We start from the raw sequence: 24260 nt of genomic DNA on the forward strand, positions 1-24260 counted from the left end.
GGAACTTACAAACTTGTTTACATAGGACTCTGGAACTGAACTCTGAACTCCTATGCCCTAAACTGTAATAGCATTGCAATAACTGCTACACTACCGCATCTTGTTACTGGATACTGGAATAGATTCCAGCAGTTTCACAATTTTCCCAACTTATCTCAGGCAACCAGCCTTTATTTTTCCTGCTTTTTGGTTTCCCTCCTTTCCAATTGTCAGCAACTTTCCTAAATTCTAAGCAATTTTAGAATTTCACAACCAACACATCCACTATCTCTGTATCATTTTTAGACAGTGGTATTCGAGCCAACAGGTCCAAAATCTGTTCAGTCTATAATCCCCTTAGTTTACCTAGAAAGTCTCTCCAGTGATTTTGACTGCTTGCCTTCTTCCTTCAAAAATATTTTTTTTACCATTACCACTAGCATCTTCTGCCAAGAAGAAATAAGTTATTTGCTCAACATCTGTACCACTTCCTTTCTTTCTATGACTAATTCCTTATTCCCATTCTCTAACTAACCAATATTAACTTTACCTATTCTCTTCCTTTTGTACATAGAAACTCTGATTGTCAGCTTTCATTTTCTCTCCTCTTCTTCTATTCCCCACTATGGCCTCCTACACTTCTCTCACCTGCACCTGGTGCCCTTCCCCCTTTCTTTTCCTCTCAAATCCACTCTCCTCTCCTATCAGATTGCTTCTTCTCTAGCCCTTTATGTTTCCTACCCACCTGGCTTCATCTATCACCTTCCAGCTAATCTCCCCCCCCCCCCCACCATCTTTTTATTCCAGTGTTTTCCTCCTTCCTTTCTAGTCCTCAAGCAGGGTCTAGGCCCAAAACATCAACTGTTCATTTCCATGGATGCTGTCTGACCTGTAGAGTTCCTCCAGCATTTTCTGTATGTTGCTTTCGATTTCTAGCATCTGTAGAATTTCTTGTGTTTTTCATTTTTCATGCTGGTTTCTTCCTTTTTATCATTTGGTCATAATTTATTGCTTTTTAAACCTTTTTGTTGCTTTCTAAGCCTTTCTCAATGCTCTAGTCTGTCCTGATCTTTGTAAAAAGTGCTTGCCTCACATTCAGTTGGATACCCTGGACGGTTCCTCTTTCCTCTAGGGCTTTTTCTTTGAGGAATTTGTACTGATGATCCACAACCTTTTAATCTGTTTTCCCAGTTTACTTTAGCCATTACTGCCTTTGCACCTCTATAATTCCCTTCATTTAAGCACAACTTCATACCCAAATTTTTACTCCCAAACAGTATGTGAAGTTCTATTCTTGCCCAGAGAATCCTTCACTATCAATCATTATTTCATTCCACTTTATTACACACAATCACATCTAAATAGCCTTGTTCGTGACTGGTTCTGCAAAGCATTTTTGAAGAAACTTTCTGTAAACACTATGAACTGATGCATTATGTTACATTTGCCAATACCATTTGTCCAACTCATACAAAGATTAAAGTACTTCATCACAAGATTTGTTACCTATAATGTGTACTGTAGGGTGCCAATATTAGAGGGTCTATGGACTGTTGCCACCAGTAATTAATTGGTCCAAGCTCATTTCTCATCTCTGTAACAAATGTTAACTGCTATCACACTTTATTTCCTTTTCTGTTTATTCTTTGAAATGTCAAACACTGAAAATTTTCAATTCCTAGTTTGAATTTAATTGTTTAATTTTTCATGATCTTGACACATCCACTAAGATGACAGTCACAGTTCCTCTCCACCCAAGTACATAAAGCCTATTTAAAGGTCTTCCACACCCTAATTCATTTTTCTTCATTACTGCTGACTCCATTAATACCCATTGTTTCTCCTTCATTTTAGCTTGCTTTATCCTTTCTTCTTTCCCTGCTTACATATTCATCTCCAAGCCTCTTCCACTTCTTCTGCAATCCTTTCTCTGCTTTCAGTTTATTTTCCTCCTTCCCATTTATCAGCATCTCTTTTCCTAAATAGCAATTTATGATACCCTACCACTGTTTAATTTTGACCTCCTCTATTTCCCTTTGTTTTTCTCCCTTCCTGCTCAGTTTATCTCTTTGAGCTCTACTCTCTTCTGTTTATTCTCTGTGCTTTGCCTCTGCGTTTTCCATACTTGTCCTTTTCCTTTCCATCTTCACAGGGTTCTGAGGAAAATATATAAAAGTAGGGAACTGGAATTGTCTGAAGGACCACATCTTGCCAAAACAGATATAAAGTTAAAGCTTATCGGTGGGGGGGGGGGGGGGGGTGGATAAAACACTGAAGGTGGAGTGAAACGAACAAGAAATGGAAGCTGATTTTCTAATTTCTCACTTGGAAAGCAAACACAACACTGAACAGATTCACGGGTGATTATCAGTCTGCTGCGATCCAAAGATAAACTTGGAATGGGATGCAACCAGATTCCAGGTGGTTGTCAAACAAAACAGCCACTATAATTCAGGCCAATCAGGTGATGCCAATTCTGTGAGCATGCTGCTAGAGTGCTTGTCTTTGCCCCCACACTCCACACAACGAGCCCTGTTGTTGAGGATCAGACCACATCTAAAACCAGAGATCCTATAACTCCATTATCTCCACAAACCAATACTCTACACTTCCCTCTGCCTGTAGAAAATCTAACCTGTGTCAAACAGTGACGTACAAGGAGAAAAGTCCCTCACCAATTGAAGAGGTGAAATTCATGTCACACACAATTCCTTGAAGATTTGTTATAGTCAATGCAGCTTCCTTGGTGCATCTAAAATTAGAATCAGTTGCCTCAGAATTGGGGGATACTATTTCATGATTGGTAGCAGATATTGAGGGCTGGAATTTGAAGAGTTTTTTCCTCAAATAATTGTGGATCTTTGGAATCTCGTTCCATGACTCGGCATGGATGCTTGGTAATTGAATACATTCAAATCTGAGATCCATAGACTTTTTAGGCAGAAAGGCAATTGTTGTTAGGGCAGAAAACAGGGAGTTGTGGCAATAGATGAGCTACAACCACTTCATATCAGGACAGGCTTGAGAAGATGGCCTACAATGACGTGGCAGCAACAGCAATATCATGTTTGTTTCCCGACAAAATGAAGTTTTGTATAGATTATATTATTAGATCTACTGAACAGAAATTTTAAAAAAAAAATTATTTATTGATACAGAGCAGAGTAGGCCTCCTCTCCAGGCCTTCAAGCCATGCAGCCCCAGCAACACCATAACCCTGATTAACCCTAACCCAATCATGGGACAATTTGCAATGACCAATTAACCTATCCGGTACCTCTTTGGCCTGAGAGAGCAAATTGGAGCACCATACAGAGACTCCTTACAGAACGGTGCCAGAATTGAGTTCCAACCGCTGCAATGGATTAAGACTAATAAAGGTGATCTTCTTACAAAGTGTGCTGATGAATGCTGTGTAGAGCTCTCTCGTAAGCAAAGGGTCTGGGATATCCCTCAAAAATTCCTTCAGCAAGGCCCCAACATCATGAACACTGTGCTCCTCATCAAGCAAAACATCTACTCCTCGATCAAACTCCTCTCGTAACTGTAAGATAAAGGACAAACAACAAAGTACATTTAGTCACATACATAAAAATATGAAATAGATTACCAAAATAGTAAATGTTATATCCATTTTAAACAAGCTCCAATAATCTGTAATAAACTACACAATGCACTTTCAGAAACAACCTGTCACTGTCTAAGTAGATGCTGTGAAAAGGGATGAGGATGACGACAAATGTCAATATACAGTGTCAACACGAGTGAATCCGCAGATGCTGGAAATAAATAAAAACACAAAATGCTGGCAGAACTCAGCAGGCCAGACAGCATCTATGGGAGGTGGTAGTGACGATATTTCAGGCCAAGGGTCCTCATGAAGGGTTCCAGCCTGAAACGTCATCACTACCTCCTCCCATAGATGCTGTCTGGCCTGCTGAGTTCTGCCAGCATTTGGTGTTTTCAATATACAGTGTTTTGCTTCAATTCCTGACGGCACAGCATCTGCAATACTATGTGCAGGTCTGGTCTCCCTTCTCTGCTTATTTCAGTACACCGGAAGCAATGCAGTGGAAATCCACCAGAACAGTACCCCAAATGATGGGCTGTTGCATTAGGCAGCCTCGGCCTACACTCTAGATTGTAGAAGAACGAGAGTTTATCTAATTGAGACAGAATGATTTAACAGGGTTTGACAGGGTAAATATAGGAATGATGTTTCTCTTGGCTCAAATGTCCAGAACCAGAGATTAGTCTCAAAATAAGAGGTCCGCCATTTGAGACTCAGATGAACAGAAATACCTTCACAAACATGATAATGCATCTGTGGAAGCTCAGCTATAAAGAGAATGAAACATTTTTTAAAGATAATATGTCAAAAAGGGATATGTGGTTAATGCAGGAAAATGGCACTGAGGTAAAATATCAGCTGTGTCATCATGAAGGGTCTCAGCCTGAAACAGTATTTTGTTTTAATTGCATAGATACTGCCTGACCAGCCGAGTTCCTCCAGCACTTTTTGTGTATCCCCCTTCCTTCTCAGTCCTGAAGGGTCTTGGCCCAAAACATCAAACATTTATCCATTTCTGTCATCGTATTGAATGATGGTACAAGTGTATGAGAGGCTGAAAGGCCTACACAAGCTACTATGCCTTATGCGTAAAGTGTTTACTACTTTATGTAAGGTACCAACAGAAGAACCGATCAGACTAACCCTGGCACTTGTTTCAAAGAGGAATTCCTTAAACAATGTTGGTCAGAGATGGAGATACAAGAAACGTGTTCAAAGAGATGTGAATGGCATGGGATTGTTGTGGTGAACCATGTATACCTGTCTGGACACGCCCCTCTGCTGACTGCTCCTGTGGCTCCTCCCACAGACCCCTGTACAAAGGCGATTGGGGCACTGCTCCTCCCTCAGTCTCGGAGATGTCGTGGTCACGTTTGCAGCTAATAAAAGCCTATCTTTTGCCTCCCGTCTCCGAGAGTTATTGATGGTGCATCAACTGTAAAGATTTTGGGTGTGTAACCATCTACACACTGCAGGCCTTGCTTTGTTAGTCAAGCTGTGCAAATTTGCATTATCAGCAGTGGAGTGAGAGTAAGCTGCATGATTTACTGAGATGTTAGATTGCTCTGCTCATAACTGAATTATGTGGTTGAAAATACAGATTGGAATGGCAGTAATAAAGGAATTTAAACATCAGTTTGCAGAACTGCAGAAATTTGACTGCTCACTTCCTGGTGTGGAATGCATTTGTGCATCAGACCTTATCACTTTAACATCAGATGTAAGGAAAATTGGATTAATTCTTCTTGGAGAGTGTTGTCTAATCACCCCTGGGTCAACTAGGACAACGTGGCACAGCGTTAAGACTGGGATGGTATTATACTTAACCCACAGATATCCTCCAATTCCCTCCTCATTCACACTTGCAGAACAAGTCAACTTCCACCGCCAACCAGCCCAACAATCTTCTGATCTCTCCCCACTCTCTGTCTGGCCCAAAATCCATTCAATCCCCACCCACCAATTTTCTCCTCTCACCCACTGAATGACCAGATCCAGAAGTAGTATAATTAAATGCATATTGGCTACTAGCTTCACAGGAAGATAAAGTACAGCTGATTGCAGAATGCCTGAATCGTTCTTGCAGAACAAACGTGGAAAGCAACAGTAACCTTGTGAGATCTTGCAAAAGATCAATTAAAAATAACCATTCTGAAAAGGACACACGATCATGCACAGGGACACCCAACAGATCTCTTCCATCAACTTTGCACTTTAAAGTTCTTGAGATTTATAAGACTTGCAACAAAACAGATTTATGTGGTTTTAATATCAGTAAATGGTAGGAAAGCAATTTGTAGGTGACTTCTATGCAAAAAAAATCTGTACCCAAATCTGCACCTGATGGTAAATCAGAGGTTCACCTTCACCTCTTCCAATCCAGTCTTTCTCATTCAGAGCTTGCAATGTGGCCCCCTCTGCATTGCTGAAATGAGTGGGAGTAGGTGACCATTTTGTGAAGGACCTGTGCATCTTGGAGCTGAGAAATGCATGTCAACTTAACTCCTTACATTCTGTCCAGGTAGTCTCCAACCTGATGGCAAAAATATCAATTTCTCTTTCCAGTAAACAATATTCACCCCCACTCCCCATTCCACACTTTGACCTTTTACCTCTTCTCACCAGCCCATTACTTCCTTCCAGGTCCCCTCCTCCTCCCCTTTCTCCCATGTTCCACACTCCTCTCCTATCAGATTCCTTCTTCTCCAGCTCTTAACTTTTCCAACCCACCTGGCTTCACTATCACCTTCCAGCCAGCCTCCTTTCCCTCCCCTCAGCTTTTTATTCTGGCATCTTCCCCTCTCCTCAGTCCGGAAGAAGGGTCTCGTCATGAAATGTTGACTGTCTATTCATTTCCATAGATGCTGCCTAACCTGCTGAGTTCCTCCAGCATTAAGGCAATAAATCTAACCAAAACTGTGCCAAATTTCTCGAAATGGAAGCATGCTGGCCTGCTGTGCTTCAAACAACTACTCACTACTGCACCACTGTGGCATTTTCAGTTCTCACACTTACAGTCCTCATGCATTTTCTGAAGATGCCAGTGAGGAATTAAAAGAGGTCTCAATGCACCTTCCGCCACTAATACAGGTCGTCCAAGAATATGACAGAGCTCCATTCCTGACAAGTGCTTGTAACCTGAACGGGGAATAAATAAATAAAGACAGTGTCTTGGAGAGGATTAGAGAAATAGCTGTGACAAGGGAGCAAGCAAGTGTGGGATCAGTGGCTGACAGCCAGTGTCACTGACTCAGTGAGTGAGCAAATGAGTTAGCTTATTGCTCCAAACTCTGCTCATCTCTGCCCAGTCCCGACTGTTGCAGCTCGGGCAGGGAGGGAATTCACGCCGACGAAAACACATGCAACCCTGCTGCAGCTGGCAATTCCATCCCCATCCAACCCAGCAGTCTCCAAATGTTCACTTATATGTACATGTTGTCCATAAACCAGGCATTTGTAGCCCAAGGAGGGCCTGCGTAGCCTTGTCCAATTTTCTGTTCCACTTGAGTCGATAAAAAGGACATCAGACAAGGCAAAGAGAAAGACCCACAAATGTTCATTTTGCAGACACATCAGAGTTGAATTCTATCATCAATATCCTCATGACAAGTAAGCAGAGAAACAAAGTGGCTTGGCTTCTCCCATAGCAACTATTCAGAGATTCCACAGAGTTCTGGCACCAAATTGCTCAGTCAGTGTGGAAATCCATCTTGTATGTTGCTCGCTCATCTTGGAGGGTTATTTTCTGAAGATGGCCTTGGCTCTACTTTTAACAACTTCATTTGGTGTTCTCTCCTCTCATTTAAGTGATATATTGTGATTTATTTTAACAATCATACCAAAGTCAAATGAAAGAAGGGTTTCAATTTTGCAAATACAATGATTTTATGGTTCATTTGGATGGATGTTGCTAGTCTGCCTGTAAGGATCAGATGTTCCATGTTGACTTTGTAAAAAGCTTCTTCACAAATGGGGTGAAGGTATAACAATGGAGAAAATGTTCCATTTTTTTCTGATTCTTGGTGTGATTAGTAGGTGGACCCTCATTTGATCCAACAGAAAGACTATATGGCAGAACGAACAAAAACACTTAGCAGAAGTCTTTATTGCATCTGATTCAACTATAGCAGAATTCAAATTGGAATAAAAATACCTTACAATTAGATCACACTGAATACCTTCACAAAATAGAGCTGTTCTGTTGCATATGGGATTTTAAAGAGTTGTTAAAATTAGTTTTTTTTTCGATAAACTGACTGAAAAGTCCAATACAATAAACAATACAATGTTGCTGGAACCATTTTGCAGTAAATCTGGATTCCCATGTCCATTCAAGTTCTTTTCCCCTTCTACCGGGCTTCAATCACCTGATTCCAATTTTCCTAGCTCTCACCCATAGAACTCCCACCTCCACCGCATCAGCTACTTCTCCCCTGCGCTACAACTCTCCAGGGAACCCCAGCCCTCAGAGCTACTACTTTCCAATCTCCACCCCTCTGAGTGACCATTCCCTGAACTTCTGAATAATGGGCTGCACTATTGCAGAGGGCCACTGACGTTAAATCATTGATATGTTCAAAGCTGATGGTGAAACCGGGTGACAGATGTTGTCTGCCTCATCTCAACAGACAAAGAACAGAGACGGCTATCTTGTATGTCCTGTAATTAGGGAAATACAAATGAAGGGGAAATGCAAATAACTCATTCCAATGAACTGGGGGCATTCTCTAGCTGGAGTCAAATATAAATGGATGTATGTCCAATGTTGGTAAAGTGTTATTGGATAACAGAAAGCAAGGAGAAACATACTACAACAATGTTAGTTAAGGAAAGCATCAATGTCTGTAATCAGTAAAATTCATCCTTAAATCAGTATAACCTTAGATTAACTGACATCATAAGAACAAGACAGGTTATGAAAATCCAAACAAAATGTTCAAATATGAAAAGGAGCAAATCTTTCCTCCTTGTCATCATGCAACAGTAATGCTTGGATGTAGCTAAAACAGTGAGGAAACAATAGACTTCCTTCAGAGAACAAGTCCAATGCACCTGGCATTTTAATGGACAACATTCAGTGGACCAATTCATACACATACAAGCGAAGGATTGGGATCTTAGATCTTGTTGATTAATATGAAGCTCAAAGAGTCAATGGCAAAATTAACACAACCAATACCAGAAGTAGGATTGGCAGGTACTAAAATTACATAGCAAACATTCTAGTTGAATTTGGCATGAGAGTCAAATAAAATATCTGGGTTTTATTATGACCACACCTGAGGAAAGGAGAAGTAAATTATGGTGTGGAAGATGGATTTTTGCTTTGCTGTCATTCTTGTCCCAGGCAGGGACAAATGATACGTTTCATCTAGAATGGGAACCCAAGAGTGAATTGTAAATCTATTCACGTTACTAACAATATGGCTTTTAAAAAGCAAATCATGCTTAAGATGTTTTGAGTTTACAGTCATTGGAAGATTTCTGAGGAAACTCGATAGAATGGTGCTGAAGCTCTGCCTGTAACCTTCCAGAAATCACCAAATACCATGTTAACTAGAAAAGTAGTTAGGGCATACTCTGGAGTTATGGAATATAGCAAATATTAATTTCAACAGCAACCAGTCTTCAGATCTGAATGTAGATTGTTGATCGAGTTAAAATAGAACTCAGAACAATGCTGCAGACTGGCATCGATTGCAAACTAGGAAACACCCTACTGACCTGAGATGTCTGCATACGCATGAAAGTATTTCAGAGACAGTGGTGATTAATATTTATTTTGTGTGTCTGGAGTGTTGGTGTGAAGATCTAGGTGTTTGAAAATTATATGTAATTCAAAGAAAGCATTGTGGATACTTTGTTACTATAGAATTGTCTTGTTGTTGCCTTTGATTTTTAGCATATAAAAAATATCATGTAATATTGAGTCTCTCCAGTGATGCCTACTTGTTGTGCTGAATAAAGATTTCTATATCCACTAGTTTCAGAGTCTCTCTGGTGACTTTGATCACAGTCATAACACGATAGTCATTTAAAACAGAGAGGTAGCAAAAGTGACCAAATGAATAATGGAAACCATTATAAAAATATGGTGCATATGGGTAGAAATAAAATTGCAGAAGGTATCCAACATGAGTTTGAAAATATTGTTTCAAGGATTATCAGTAGCTTGGGAAACAGATACCAGCAGCATATCCTAAAACTTTAACAAAGATTCCCTTCAATTTTATACATCCTGAAATCCTCTAAGCTTGACTAACACAGAGGACGGAGAGCTGCATCACCTGGCCTAGTTTCAGAACCACAGCAAGAGCCTATACTTAAAGGAAGGTGGGATGGGTGGATATTCAGAACTAATAAGTTACTTTATTGGCCAGAAGGGCTATTTTGTTGAAATGGAAAGATGCTTCTGCTCCTACTTTGATACAATGGTTCTCTCAGGTGATGCTATGTCTTAGTTTGGAGAAAATCAGAAGTTGAACTTTTGATCCTCGATTTGATTTTGAGAAAAGGTGGGGTTAATTTGCCCACTACTATCATCTTATTTGCGTTAATTAATATGGTTTCCTTCTGATTTTTGTTTAAATGGATGTGAGTTGGCAGATTGATGTTTTTCTTTTATGGAAGCTTGTATGATGTCTAGCTCTGGGGTTGTGCTCCCAATGGGTTTTTTTTTGTTTTTTTTCCTCTTAGTTAGTAGGGGTTCTTTTTTTCTTTCAAAAAATATTCTTAATACCTTATTTTTTTATTATTACTGATATATTGCTTAACTTTGTTAATCAGTTATTTGCTAATTTAATTCTTTTTTGTACATAATGACATATTGACTTGATTACCTTAATGTATTTCTTTTTGTTCATCTTTAATAATAATGTAATGGGGGTTTCTTCTTTTTTCTTTGTTACTGTGTATGTAATCAAAATGGCTTCTTTGTTTTGTTAAAAGCAGGAATGCTTCTTTGTTGCGAGAGAGTGCTGGAAGCTTGCTTGGGTTAAAATTTACTGATAACAAGAATTGTATTCCTTTGTAAACCAATTGGGATTAATGTTGTTCTTTCTTCTGAGTCTGTAAGCTATTGTTGGCGGGCTTTTGGGGAGATCAGCGCGAGGGGGTGAGAGAGAGAGGACGTGATGCTGTAAACTGGGCGAGGAACGGACCCCAAGCGGGGGTCCAAGGCCAGGAGGTACTCCGAGTCAAGGAGTTTGGAGGGGATCGAATGGTGGCCAGAAGACTTCTGTAATTGAGCTCCAACAATTGTGCACGAAGTGGTTTGGACTTTGATAAGTTTGGTGCCTTTTCTTTATTTTTTCTTCATATATACTGTATCGTTATTAATCATTTAGTTATAGTAACCTTTATAAATTATACTCATTTAATCACATATGGTGTACCGTCTGTTTTTGGGCGAGGCGGGGACATCACACAGCATCCACACCAGCTGATTACCCAGTTTGGTGGGGCCAAAGGCTGCTCTCCCTAGACGGAAACGAGCTGAGCAAGCCTGAGGCGACCAAGGGGGTTACAATAATTAATTAAAAAAAAGATTTTAAAAAAGCTTCAATATCATTATCTGCTTGGTCATATAATAAAACATTTGCCTTGAAGGAAAATGGTGAAAGCAACTCGTGTTGATCCATCCACAAATAAGTTGAATAAATTTCTTTCAGATAATAATATGGGGTAACCTTAAGACTTCTTAATCCAGCAAATCCTTTGTCATCATAATAGATCATGCTTTGAATGTGAGAAAGAGACAGGTAAAGAATGCAGCTTGGCAATAAAGAAAAGTAGAGAATGTTGTGTAAAAACAAACTCATCTTCTTTGGGGTCCCTTGGGGTTAAGGATGACTTGTTTCCACTTTGCTTTGTGGGTTCAGAGTTGGCTGACAAAACCAATGCAGAACCACAGACCGTGATGAGATGGGCAAGTAGTTAGTGAACTGCAGTGCTCCATCTGCCCTTAATACAGTCCTGGGATTCTCAGTATCATTCAGATACTCCTTCTTAATCCCTTTGAGTCAGTGGGTCCAATTGTGTACAATTATGATGGATAATATAATATAAATTAACATCTGGACACAAGAAACCAGACCCATACATACATTTTATTTGCAATTTCTCCATTTGCTTCTCACAGGCTTCAAAAATGATTTATTACTTTCAAATTTGCTGGAATAGCAATAGAAAATAAGGCAAAAAATGTTTTGGAGATCTGGTTTCTATTTCTTTTAGAATTCTTTTGCCACGTTATTTAGTGCTACATGGACACACTTACTGTTGTTGTGACAAAGCATGAAGAAGAAAATAGACAGGAAGAAAATAAACAAAAATCCTTCTGATATGTTTTAGTGGCAGATATTCTCTCATAAATGATATTAAGGTTTTAGATTTTCTTTCAGCAAATGAATCTCTACACTCAATGCCAGGAAAACCTTACTAAATGCAAACCTATGAGCCTAACATCTGTAATAGAGAGATTGTTGGTAAAAATTCAGAGGGGCAGCAACAAATACCATGGAAAGGAAGGGATTAATCAGTAGTCAACACAGCTTTGTCAAGAGCCAATCTTACTGAATTTTCTGAGGAGATGACGAGTGTACTGAGAAGGGCATTGCAGTAGAAGTAGCTTACGTGGACTTCAATAAAACCTTCAACAAAGATCCTAAATAAGGGACTGGTCCAAAAGGTGTCTGGGCAACAGGAGACAGAGAATGATGCTTTTGTGATTGGATGCTTGTGACCAGTGCTGTTTCACAGGATCAGTGCTAGAACCCTTGCTATTTGTAACATACTGTATATGAATGACTTGAATGTGGGTGTAGGAGGTAAGTTTGCAGATGATACCAAGATTGGTGGAGTTGCTGACAATGTGCAGGGTAGTATTAGGATGATATTAATGTGTTGGTAAAATGGGCTGAGAGATAGCAGATGGAGCTTAATCCTAATTAACATGAGGTAATGTATTTTAAGAAAACTAACTCTAGTCTACGATGTACAGCATTAAAAGTAAGTTCTGAGGGAATATTGACAAGTTTGGAGTGCAAGTCCAAAGGTTCTTAAAGATCTTAGCACACATAGGTAATATGATTACAAAGGTGTATGAGATTATTGGTCTTTATTTGTCCAGGCGTTGAATGCAAAAGCATGAAAGATAATGGCCCAACTTTATAAAACATTGGTTAGACCTCCACTTGAGCACTGCATGCAGTTCTGGTCATTATACCAGAGGAAGGATGTGATAAACACAAGAAACTCTGCAGATGCTGGAAATCCAGGGTAACACCAACAAAATGCTAGATGAACTCAGCAGGTCACACAGCGTCTATGGAAAGGAATGAAGTGCTGGGTTCGGGCGAAGACCCTTTATCAGGAAGGATCTGATAGTGCTGGAGAGGATGCAGACTGGGATGGAGCATTTCAGTGATTAGGACATTGACAGGATGGAGCACTTTAGCGATTAGGAGAGAATGGAAAGGTTAGGTTTGTTTTCACAGGAGCACTGTAGGCTAAAAGGGGACAAGAATTTGGGATACAACATTGGAGGGGTATCGACAGGGCAGACTTCTTATCGGAGAGGAAAAAAAAATAAGGGATATCCTGTACAGTAGATTTTGGATAAGCGGAAAGAGACTTAAAGGGAATCTGGAGGGGAACTTCTTCATCCAGCAAGAGCTGACTACTTGAAGCGATCAAGCAAAGTGGTAGAAGTAGAGTTGCTCAACACATTTAAGAGGTTCTGGACAACCACTTGGACACTGAAGAAATCTCTGGGCCAAGTGCTGGAAGATGGGATTAAAATGGATGGGTGCCCATTGTGGGTCAAATGGCTACAAACTGGCTAAGTTGATTTGAGCAATATTTAATCGGGGATAACTTTGAATTACTTGGATGTGTATTTCAAAACTGAAAGATCAATGCATTATTCACCTATTTCACAGGCTGAACATAAATCAGTCAGTAGAAGCTTCAGGATTGCATGCCCAGAAACGACAGTGCATTGCCATTCACTGCCTCTGAAATCTCAGTTGTACCCAAAGCAACAGAAGTATGCTGCTTGGATGTGGCCCAGGTCTGGAGGATAAGAAGTATATATGAGACTGAGTTATGGGGAAATTCAGTCCAGTATTGTGCTCTAACAGAAGGCAGATCCAGGAGAATCTGGTTCAACTTGGTGGCAGAGTTCTACAAGTGAAATGGCATAATATGCCCCACATCCAGCAAAGGAATCACACAAGACATGCAAGCAAAGTGCCAATACAACTTCTGGATTTACCTTAAACAAACTGCAGAAGGTCTTTCAAAGGCAACACGAGTGAATCTGCAGATGCTGGAAATAAATAAAAACACAAAATGCTGGCAGAACTCAGCAGGCCAGACAGCATCTATGGGAGGAGGTAGTGACGATGTTTTGGGCCGAAACCCTTCATGAGGACCCTTTGGCCCGAAATGTTGTCACTACCCCCTCCCATAGATGCTGTCTGGCCTGCTGAGTTCTGCCAGCATTTTGTGTTTTTATTGCAGAAGGTATTTTAAGTGTTTCACTTTTGGGGGAAAAAATCCCTCTTCGATCAAAAATCAATGCACAACATAATCCCCCCCTTACCACTGCACAACATAATCTGATTTTTAGGCCATAATCAATTTTTTTTTTGTTGGCAGTGATCATATGCATAGAAAGTTGGATCAATCTTGATTTACTTCCAGAATGCTTCTGAATCACCTGCAAGGGCAAACAGTTGAATCTTACCTGTCTTACTCTTTTCTTTGAGCTACCAACTCTGAATATTCCTACTGTTTGAAGACCTGCAACAACATCAGGAAATAATCATGAGTATATCAAGATTTACACATTTTGGTTTGTTCAGAAGAAAGCCATTGAGCTCATCAGGTTCATCCAGGCTATCATTAGAACAACCCCATCGGTTCCACTTTGTTTCCATTTTACTTGTAGCCCTTATCAGACAACTTCTTTATATCTGAATATTAATTTCTCCTTCCAGTAAATAAAATCCCCCCTTTCCTATATTCCCCACATTGACCTTTTAATTCTCCTCACCTACCTATAACTTCACCTCTGTCTCCTCTTCCTTCCCTTTCTCCTATTCTTTCTTCTCCAGTCTTTGACCTTTCCCACCCACCTGGCTTCATCTATCACCATCAAGCTAGCCTCATTTCCCCCCCCCCCACCTTTTTATCCTGGCATTTTCCCCCTTCCTTCTCAGTCCTGAAGAAGGGCCTCAGCCCGAAACGCCGACTATCTATTCATTTCCATAGATGCTGCCGGACCTGCCGAGTTCCTCCACCATTCTATAGGTGTTGCTTTTTTATATCAGATATGCTCACTGACACCATTTTGGTCCTTTTAGCACTCACCTACACTAACGGGTAACTTACTATAACCAATTAATCTGCAAATCGACAGATCTTTAGACAGAGGTGTGTAAAAGAATACCTGGCAGAAACCAGGTGGTGGGAAGAACATGGAAACTCTAGACAGGCAACACCCAAGGTCAGCACCACATCCTAATATATCCCAAGATAAAATTATTAACAGATAAAGAGGCAGTCTAACAAATGGTGCTCCCTTCATCAGAATGGTAAAGTTTTTTATTCATTCGAAGGATGGGGGCTTCACAGGATTAAAATGGAAGGGTGCCCATTGGATACAGTAGGACAAATGGTTACAAACCAGAGAAATTGATTTGAGCATTTAAATGAAGCCAGAATTTAAATGCCCCCCTCTCCCTATTTGCCCTTGTGAAGGTGGTGGTGAGCTGCCATCTTGCCCTTGAGATACCCACAAAGCGGTAAGGGAGGGATTAGAAAACACATCAATCAGTGGAATTTGAATTAGATTAAATATGTTTAGATATTAGAGAGCAGAATGCTTTAAGTTTAGAAAGTCTCAAAAGTTGCTTGATTATACGGAACATAAGATCTACTCTTGCAACTGCTGCTTTCCTGAAGTGATGTGATATTTCAGGGTCCTGAAAAAAAAATCAAGGAGTTGAGACCTTTCCAGACAGGACTGAAAATACTCTTGCAGAAATTTAATCAGGTTGCTGCATGAACCCTGTAGACTTATTGTAAGGACAGCACGGGAGTGTGTCCATTATTGGGGTTGATTCGCCCCTCTGTCTATAGGAAGTTCTTATCTTCTTCCTGGACCACATGGGCTTCTTCCAGGTGTTCCAGCTTCCTCCCATGTTCCAAACATGTAAGTTTAGGGTTAGTGAATTGCCGGCACACTATGTTGACGCTAGAAGCATAGCGACACTTGTGGGCTACCCAGCACTATTCCTGCTGATTTATGTCAAATTAAAAGACAAATCTCACTGCCTGTTTCAATGTACATGTGACAAATAAAGCTAATCTTTAAAATCTTATTTTATAAGATGGGTTAGCACTAATGGATTATATCATGGGACATATTAGATTTTCAGCACAGTGCTTCGTATTAATAAAGCAAATTGTTCTTCCTTATCAACATCAATGTCTTCAGTGTTTTTGAAGCTGAAGAGATACATGGAAATGGAAACAATTCCATCACACTTCTGGCTCAAGCCTTATAAAAAGATATAGTATTTAACACCTGTCCATAGCTGTAGCCTGTACTAAGTCATCATATCAATACACGTTCCATGGGTGTTGACATGACCATCACTAGCAAGTTATTGATGGCTACAGTCTCTGTGATAGTAGCATTGTGGAGTGTCAAGAGAAGGTGTTTGACCTTTCCTATGATAATGACCATGACTTGGCACTAAAATAGCACACTGATTTCCAGGAATTTGCCAGATGTTGTCAAAGCCTTTGAGTGCCAACCTGGGCTGCAAATAACCCTGCTCCATACAAAGGAAGGAAGGTGATTGATTAAGCAGCTGAAGTTAACAGCTTTGATGTCGTGTCTGAGGAACACCCACAGGGGTGACTTGGACAAAGGCAGATTCACGCATTGGAAGGAGGAGGAAAGAGGCCCGGTTTTTGTCACAGCCCCTCTTCCCTAAATGGGTCCACTAGTTCACTGGAGCCAGGTCCAGCTTCCATCACTCTGGCATTCAATGTTTACAGCTTTGTTAAAATGATGAGGTCAGTGGAGCAGTTACAGAAAATCACTGGAAGGTCAGCATAATTAAGCCAGACTGCAAATGATTCATTCCACCAACGATTGTGAAATGGCTGCCGGGCAACACCGATAAATCCTGTGCTTTGTGGATAGAAAACAGATGAAATGTTTCACTTGCTTAGATAGATACATGGTGTCAGGTATGCTTTGGGAAGGATAATTAGGGAACACTTATTTCAGTGATAAAGATTTACAGAATCCAGTCAGAGCCAAAGCCTCTGCCCTGTTTAGGACAGTGTTACTTTTAAATGTGATGCACTGTGAACTGGCACCTAGGATAGTGAGGACTTCAGAGGATGGACTGAACTGGGTAATTTACTTGCCAAGTAGCTGAAAAAATCTTAGCAGACTTGCCTCTTCTAATAAAGGAGTAATTGTTGCTATTCACCCCACTGAGCTGTTCTACAATCAATTTAGATAGCTCCAGCTTTCATTGATTACATCCTGACTTTCTGCTTGACCAATTTGAACCTTTATTAATTTATTCTGATATTCTGACAGCTGTGATGGCCCTAATCCATACTAGCCTTAGCTCCATCTTAGTTTACTAATGAATTTTCAACAAATCAAAAACCAATCATTTGGAACTACTCAGTCAACGTTCCACTTAATAGCTCAGAACAATATAAGTAATAATTGGAGCAATATTTACCATACTTTTCTAGGTGCTGGCAGCAACTGTCCACTAATCTGGGAACCTGTCGATAAATAGGATTTAGGCTTAATTTCTTGTCTCTCTGCTTTTCTTTCTTGTTTGGCACTTCAGTAGGGAGTGAAAGTTGCAGTGCTTCCAACAGTCGAGAATGATCATCATCAAGGTCGGTGATGGAATCCACAGACATTCCACCCTGCAGAGAAACATAAACATGTACTGACAAGCACCAAAATGACCTAGGACAGAGAATAATATGTCAAAATGTAGTAATGTTTCCAACTGAGACTTCTTAACAATGTGGTAAGATCTGAAAATCGTTGAGATTTGGCTTTAAAAATGTCAATGATGTGGAAACAGTTAATGGATTCAAGCTTCATACCTTGGGGGCAGCTAATGAGTACTGGCATTCCATGATTTATGAATGTTCCATTTATTAGTTTTTATCATTATGCCACTGATACTTTGGGATACATTTCTTCCATTCACAAATCTATACATCCCTATCATACATCATCCCTACACAACATCACACTATCGTACATTGAATTCATACTGCAATTTGAGAGGGAGAAGCAGAAGTCACATGTATCAGTATTACAATGGAATAAAGGGAATTACAGAGGGATGAGAGAGGAGCTTGCACAGATGGATTGGAGGAAGATACTGGCAGGGATGAGGGCTGAAGTTTCTGGGAATATTTCACAAGGCGCAGGATAGATATGTCCCACAGAAGAAGTTCTCAAATGGCAGGGGTAGGTGACCGTGGTTGACAAGAGAAGTTAAGGACTGTATAATATCCAAGGAAAGGGCAGATAAGGTAGCAAAAGTGAGTGAAAAATTGGATGATTGGGAAGCTTTTAAAGTCCAACAAACAGCAACAAAAAAAGCTAATAAGAAGGGAAAGGATAAAATATGAGGGTAAATTAGCCAATAATATAAAGCAGGATACTAAAAGTTTTTCAGTCATATAAAGAATAAAAGGGAGGTGAGAGTTGATATTGGACCACTGGCAAGTGATGCTGGTGAGGTAGTAATGGGGGACAAAGAAATAGCAGATGAACTTAATAAGTGCTTTGCTTCTGTCTTTACTGTGAAAACACTAGCTGTATGCCAGAGGTCTATGAGAGTCCGAGCAGGAGTGAGTGCCATTGCTATAACAAAGGAAAAGATGCCAGGCAAACTCAAAGGTCTTAAGGTAGATACATCACCTGGACCAGATGGACTACATCCAGAGTCCTGAGAGAGGTTGCTAAAGAGATATTGGATGCATTGGTCATGATCTTTCAAGAATCACTTGATTCTGACATGGTCCCGAAGGACTAGAAATTTGCAAATGTCACTCCACTCTTTAATAAGGGAGGAATGCAAAAGAAAGGAAATTGTAGGCCAGTTAGCCTAACCTCAGAGGTTGGGAAAGTGTTGGAGTCCATTATTAAGGATGAAGTTTCAGGGTTCTAGAAGTAAGCCTAGCAATTATAGACCTGTCAGTTTGACATCAGTGGTGGGTAAATTAATGGAAAGTATTCTTAGAGATAGTATTAATAATTATCTGGATAGATAGGATCTGATTAGGAGTAGCCAGCATGGATTTGTGCGTGTAAGGTAATGTTTGACAAACCTTATTGAATTTTTTGAAGAAGTTACAAGGAATGTTGACGAGGGTAAGGCAGTGGATGTAGTCTATATGGACTTCAGCAAAGCCTTTGACAAAGTTCCACATGGAAGGTTAGTTAAGAAGGTTCAGTCGTTAGGTATTAATGCTGGAGTAATAAAATGGATTCAACAGTGGCTAGATGGGAGATGCCAGAGAGTAATGGTGGATAATTGTTTATCGGGATGGAGGCCGGTGACTAGCGGGGTGCCTCAGGGATCTGTTTTGGGCCCAATGTTGTTTGTAATATACATAAATGATCTGGATGATGGGGTGGTAAATTGGATTAGTAAGTATGCCGATGATACTAAGGTAGGAGGTGTTGTGGATAATGAGGTGGGTTTTCAAAGCTTGCAGGGAGATTTATGGCGGTTAGAAGAATGGGCTGAACGTTGGCAGATGGAGTTTAATGCTGAGAAGTGTGAGGTTCTACATTTTGGCAGGAATAATCCAAATAGAACATACAGGGTAAATGGTAGGGCATTGAGGAATGCAGTGGAACAGAGAGATCTAGGAATAACAGTGCATAGTTCCCTGAAGGTGGAGTCTCATGTAGATAGGGTGGTGAAGAAGGCTTTTGGAACGCTGGCCTTTATAAATCAGAGCATTCAGTACAGAAGTTGGAATGTAATGTTAAAATTGTATAAGGCATTGGTAAGGCCAAATTTAGAATATTGTGTGCAGTTCTGGTCACCGAATTATAGGAAAGATATCAATAAATTAGAGAGAGTGCAGAGACAATTTACTAGGATGTTACCTGGGTTTCAGCACTTAAGTTACAGAGAAAGGTTGAACAAGTTAGGTCTCTATTCATTGGAGCATAGAAGGTTGAGGGAGGATTTGATCGAGGTATTTAAAATTTTGAGAGGGATAGATAGAGTTGACGTGAATAGGCTTTTTCCATTGAGAGTAGGGGAGATTCAAACGAGAGGACATGATTTGAGAGTTAGGGGGCAGAAGTTTAAGGGAAACACAAGGGGGTATTTCTTTACTCAGAGAGTGATAGCTGTGTGGAATGAGCTTCCTGTTGAAGTATTAGAGGCCAGTTCAGTTGTGTCATTTAAGGTAAAATTGGATAGGTATATGGACAGGAAAGGAGTGGAGGGTTATGGGCTGAGTGCGAGCAGGTGGGACTAGGTGAGATTAAAAGTTCGGCACGGACTAGGAGGGCCGAGATGGCCTGTTTCCGTGCTGTGATTGTTATATGTTATATGTTATACTTGTTTATATATGTTATATGGTATTTGGAGACTAATAATAAAATAAGTCAAAGTCAGTATGGTTTCTGTTAAGGTAGATCTTGCCTGATAAACCTGTTAGAATTCTTCGAGGAAGTAACATGGTGTTCCTCAGGGGTCAGTATTGGGACCACTACTTTCCACATTGTTTGTCAATGATTTAGATAGTGGAATTCAATCACAAACAAGAGAAAATCTGCAGATGCTGGAAATCTGAGCAACACTCACAAAATGCTGAAGGAACTCAGCAGGCCAGGCAGCATCCATGGGAAAGAGTACAGTCAATGTTTCGAGCGGAAACCTTTCGGCAGGATTCTTCAATAGTGGAATTGATGGCTTTGTGGCAAAGTTTGTAGATGATATGAAGAAAGATGGAGAGGTAGGTGGTGCTGAGGAAGCGATGCAATTGCAGCAGGACTTTGACTACTTGGAAGAATGGGTTAAGTAAGTGGCAGATGGAATAGTGTTGGGAAATGTACAATAATGCATCTTGGCAAAAGTAACAATAGTGCAGACTATTATCTAAATGGGGAGAAAATTCAAAATCAGAGGAACAAAGGGATTTAGGAGTCCTCGTGCAAGCCTCCCAAAAGGTTAATTCACAGGTTGAGTCTGTGGTAAAGGTGGCAAATGTAACATTGGCCTTTATTTCAAGGGAAATAGAATATAAAAACAAGGAGATAATGCTGAATCTTTATAAGGCACATGTCAGGCTGCAGAAGTAAGGAGGAATTTTTTAGCCAAAGACTGGGGAATCAACAGCTTTGGGCCCCTATCTCAGAAAGGATATATTTTCTTTGGAGAGAGTCCATGAGGATGATTCTGGGAATGAAGGGATTAACATACAAGGAGCATTTGGCAACTTTGGGCCTATACTCAGTGGAATGCAAGGGGATCTCATTGAAACCTACCAAACGTTGAAAGGACTAGATAAGGTAGGTGTGGAGAGAATGTTCCCTCTGGTGGGGGCATCTGAAACTAGAGGACAGCCTCAAAATTGAGGGGTAACCTTTTAGAACAGAAGTAAAGAGGAATTTTTTAGCCAAAGAGTGGTGAATCTGTGGAATACTCTGCCACAGACTGCAGCGGAGGCCAAGACCGTGGGTATATTTAAAGTGGAAGTTGATAGGATTCCCGATTGGCTGGGTTATCATGGGATATGGTGAGAGGGTAGGTGTATGGAGTTGAGTGGGATCAGGGATCAGCCATAATGAAATGGCAGAGTGGACTCGATGAGCTGAATGTCCTAATTCTGCTGCTAGGTCTAATGGTTTTAACTCTTGCCTGCAAATTACAGATTGGAATTCAAACTATCAGACAATATCGTGTTGAAGAAGCAAGGAAATCTCAATGTAAAAAAACCAACAGTAAGGGAACTTTGATATGTACTTTTTAAAACACAAACTGGAGACTCAGCTCTGGTTTCTAAGCCCAATCCTCCACTGCAATCCTGAAATTCATCAACAAAGTACCCTTTCCCCCCTCCCCCCCCCCCCCCCGGTGCTTCTAGCTAAATACGGTAAATGGAAGAGTATATTTATAACAACATGAGGTACACCAGCAGCTGTAATGATTTTAAAGTCAAAGAATTAGAGGATAATCCCACAAAGTAAGTTAGACCTTTGAAAACTGCATTACAGTGCCAAAGTATACTGGAACCTCCAATGCACGACACCTACCTCAAGACAGCTTTCATTTCAGATGTCATAACTCAGTCACATTGATAGTGAAGAGGGGACAAGTTGTACACAAAAATGCATGTCTAAGTTTCTGCATCTGTTTCATTGCTCCTCAGACAATCTATAACAGCTTTACATAAATCTTAGTGACTACTTTATTCTATATCACAATTATTCAATCTCTTCCTACTTGCATTTGGTCATTTTCTTACCTGAGGGAAAATGCTGAATTAAAGATCACTTTTTTCAGTATTTGTGCATAATGATTTCTTAAATTTTTGTTTACACATTGGGACTATCAAATTGATTTACTCAGTTCAATGTAGGCATTTCAGACACAACCTAACCTATAATCCCTAATCAGTTAAGCAATTATGCCTGAGCAAATGCCTCTAGAAATTAGATTTAGTAGCATCAGATATTCACTCAGTGACTGCAAGTCCAAAAGGGGATCAAACAATTGCATTGCAATTGCACAATTGATATGGTCCTATAATCAGTGATAACGACCATAGTGATTGGCATTAAAAATGATAGCTTCACTTTTGCCTTCAGGCAAGGACGACTGAAACAACTGCCCAGTTTAATATGTGACTTCAGTCCAATACTGATAGGATTAAATTTTATCATCCTGCTGAAGTGGTCTATCAAGATCCTCAGTTATATCAAATCATCACAGTGGCTTCAAAAGGACTTAGAGGACAATTAAGGATTGCTTAAGATGTTAAGTATATTTTTGAGGATGACTTGATTCCACTCTGTGTGAATTCTGAGGTGATTGGTGAAACTAATGTGCGAACCACAGACTCTTCCATTGATGGGGCAAGTGGGTAAAGGCAGGCAGGAAGGGAGGGTGGGTGTTTGTGAAGCGATGTGTTCCTTCCACTTACACAAGGCCTTATGTGCATCTGATTCATGGACTCACGGTTCTCAGTTCAATCCTGAATATTCAATCTTCACATTGAGCTAATGGACCAGAGATTTACAGAGGTAAGGGAGCAAGCTGCATATCTTTACATAAACTTAAAGCACAATAAGTATGTTTTTCTTTGTCGGTTTGGGAATCTCTTCCCATTTGAGGGTTTGAAATAGAGTGCTTGTTTTGCATTGTATTGACTTTATTTCTTACATCCTTCACATATAAGAGGAGTAAAAAATCTTTACGTTATGTCTCCATCCACATGAGTCCATCTTCAGGTACTCTTCACAGTGTGAACATTCCAAGCGAATTCATTCATACTCGAGCCACTCAATGGCCATTAGATTCTTCTCACAGACAAAGGTTTTCACCTAGAAATGTTGAGTGGTCTACAGTAGCCAACAGTGACAATTCAGAAACTAATGCATGAGAGTGAAGGCGGCAGATTGATGAGGAGCGATGTATAGGTCTTTCCACCTTTCCTTACTGCTTTCACTCACAAGTAAAAGGTAGAGGTTTCAAGTAGCAGTAGTGAGGAATGACCCATAGCATTATCAATACGCTAAATCAAACTGAGTAAATAAAGACTTAGTCCAAAGATAATTCATAGCAGGAGCAACTCAGCCCCACGTCATGTTACCCTGCAACATGGAAAATGAGAAACACTTCCAATGTCCCTAATGATAAATACAGCAATTGTGTCGAGCTGCAGATGGACTCATGACAAAGTGTTCCATGACTCTGAAGACACCGTCGATAGAATGTTTGGTGAGCACATCACCATGCAAGCAACATCTGCCAAGCCAGGAAAACGATGGGTGACCAGCCATTTAAGTGTAGACAAAGGGATGATGAGTTTTCAGATGACATGAAAATTGGTGATGTTGTTAATAGTGGTTCCAAGTTTGTCAAGCCGAGGGGTGGTAGTGGGGACAAGCTCCCCCTACCTAAAAGTGCTCCTCATGGCGTGCGCCTCAAATAGCCTCTGACAACCAAGTCCAACTCCTGGCCTACTCGTGTGGCTTCGCCTCTAAGCCCAGCTGAACTGTTTCTACTGACAGGAGAAGGGGCGAAGGCAGGTTCTGGCACCTTAAAATCAGTGCTTCAGGCAGATGGAGCTCATCAGCCTGGGGAGGGGAGTGGGAAACCTCAGATTTCAAACCTCCACTACCTTGCGGACATACCCACTTATGGGAAAGGCTTTGGGAGTAAACCTTGAGGACAAATACGGAGCTGGAGTCCCTAAGGCAGTCCGATGATGCCTTCAACCTCACTCTGGCAACTCCTGCGACGACAATGATACCAAGCTGTATCGGCCCTAGCCCTTCCCTTGGACAATATCGGTGGCGTGGAGAGGGGAGACCTGCTGCTTGGGCAACTGCTGGTCCTCCATACAACCTTGCCCAGGCCTGCGCCCTAGAGAGGACACTCAGACTTTT

General features: G+C 40.6%; 1 protein-coding gene across 7 annotated transcripts in view; it reads right to left on the bottom strand.

Annotated features, from left to right (window-relative positions):
* Window positions 1-24260, bottom strand: part of LOC132393124 (rho GTPase-activating protein 6-like) — a 532445-nt gene that overhangs the window by 40632 nt on the left and 467553 nt on the right. For all 7 annotated transcript variants that reach the window (XM_059967953.1, XM_059967955.1, XM_059967956.1 and 4 more), the window contains exons 5-7: window positions 17332-17527; window positions 14301-14356; window positions 3373-3523 (exon numbers count right to left, since the gene is read on the bottom strand). In XM_059967953.1, coding sequence (XP_059823936.1) covers window positions 3373-3523; window positions 14301-14356; window positions 17332-17527 — 403 coding nt within the window. The remainder of the gene's footprint in view (window positions 1-3372; window positions 3524-14300; window positions 14357-17331; window positions 17528-24260) is intronic.

Source organism: Hypanus sabinus, chromosome 4 (genome assembly GCF_030144855.1).
Source record: "Hypanus sabinus isolate sHypSab1 chromosome 4, sHypSab1.hap1, whole genome shotgun sequence".
In the NCBI taxonomy this organism is placed as follows: Eukaryota; Metazoa; Chordata; class Chondrichthyes; order Myliobatiformes; family Dasyatidae; genus Hypanus; species Hypanus sabinus.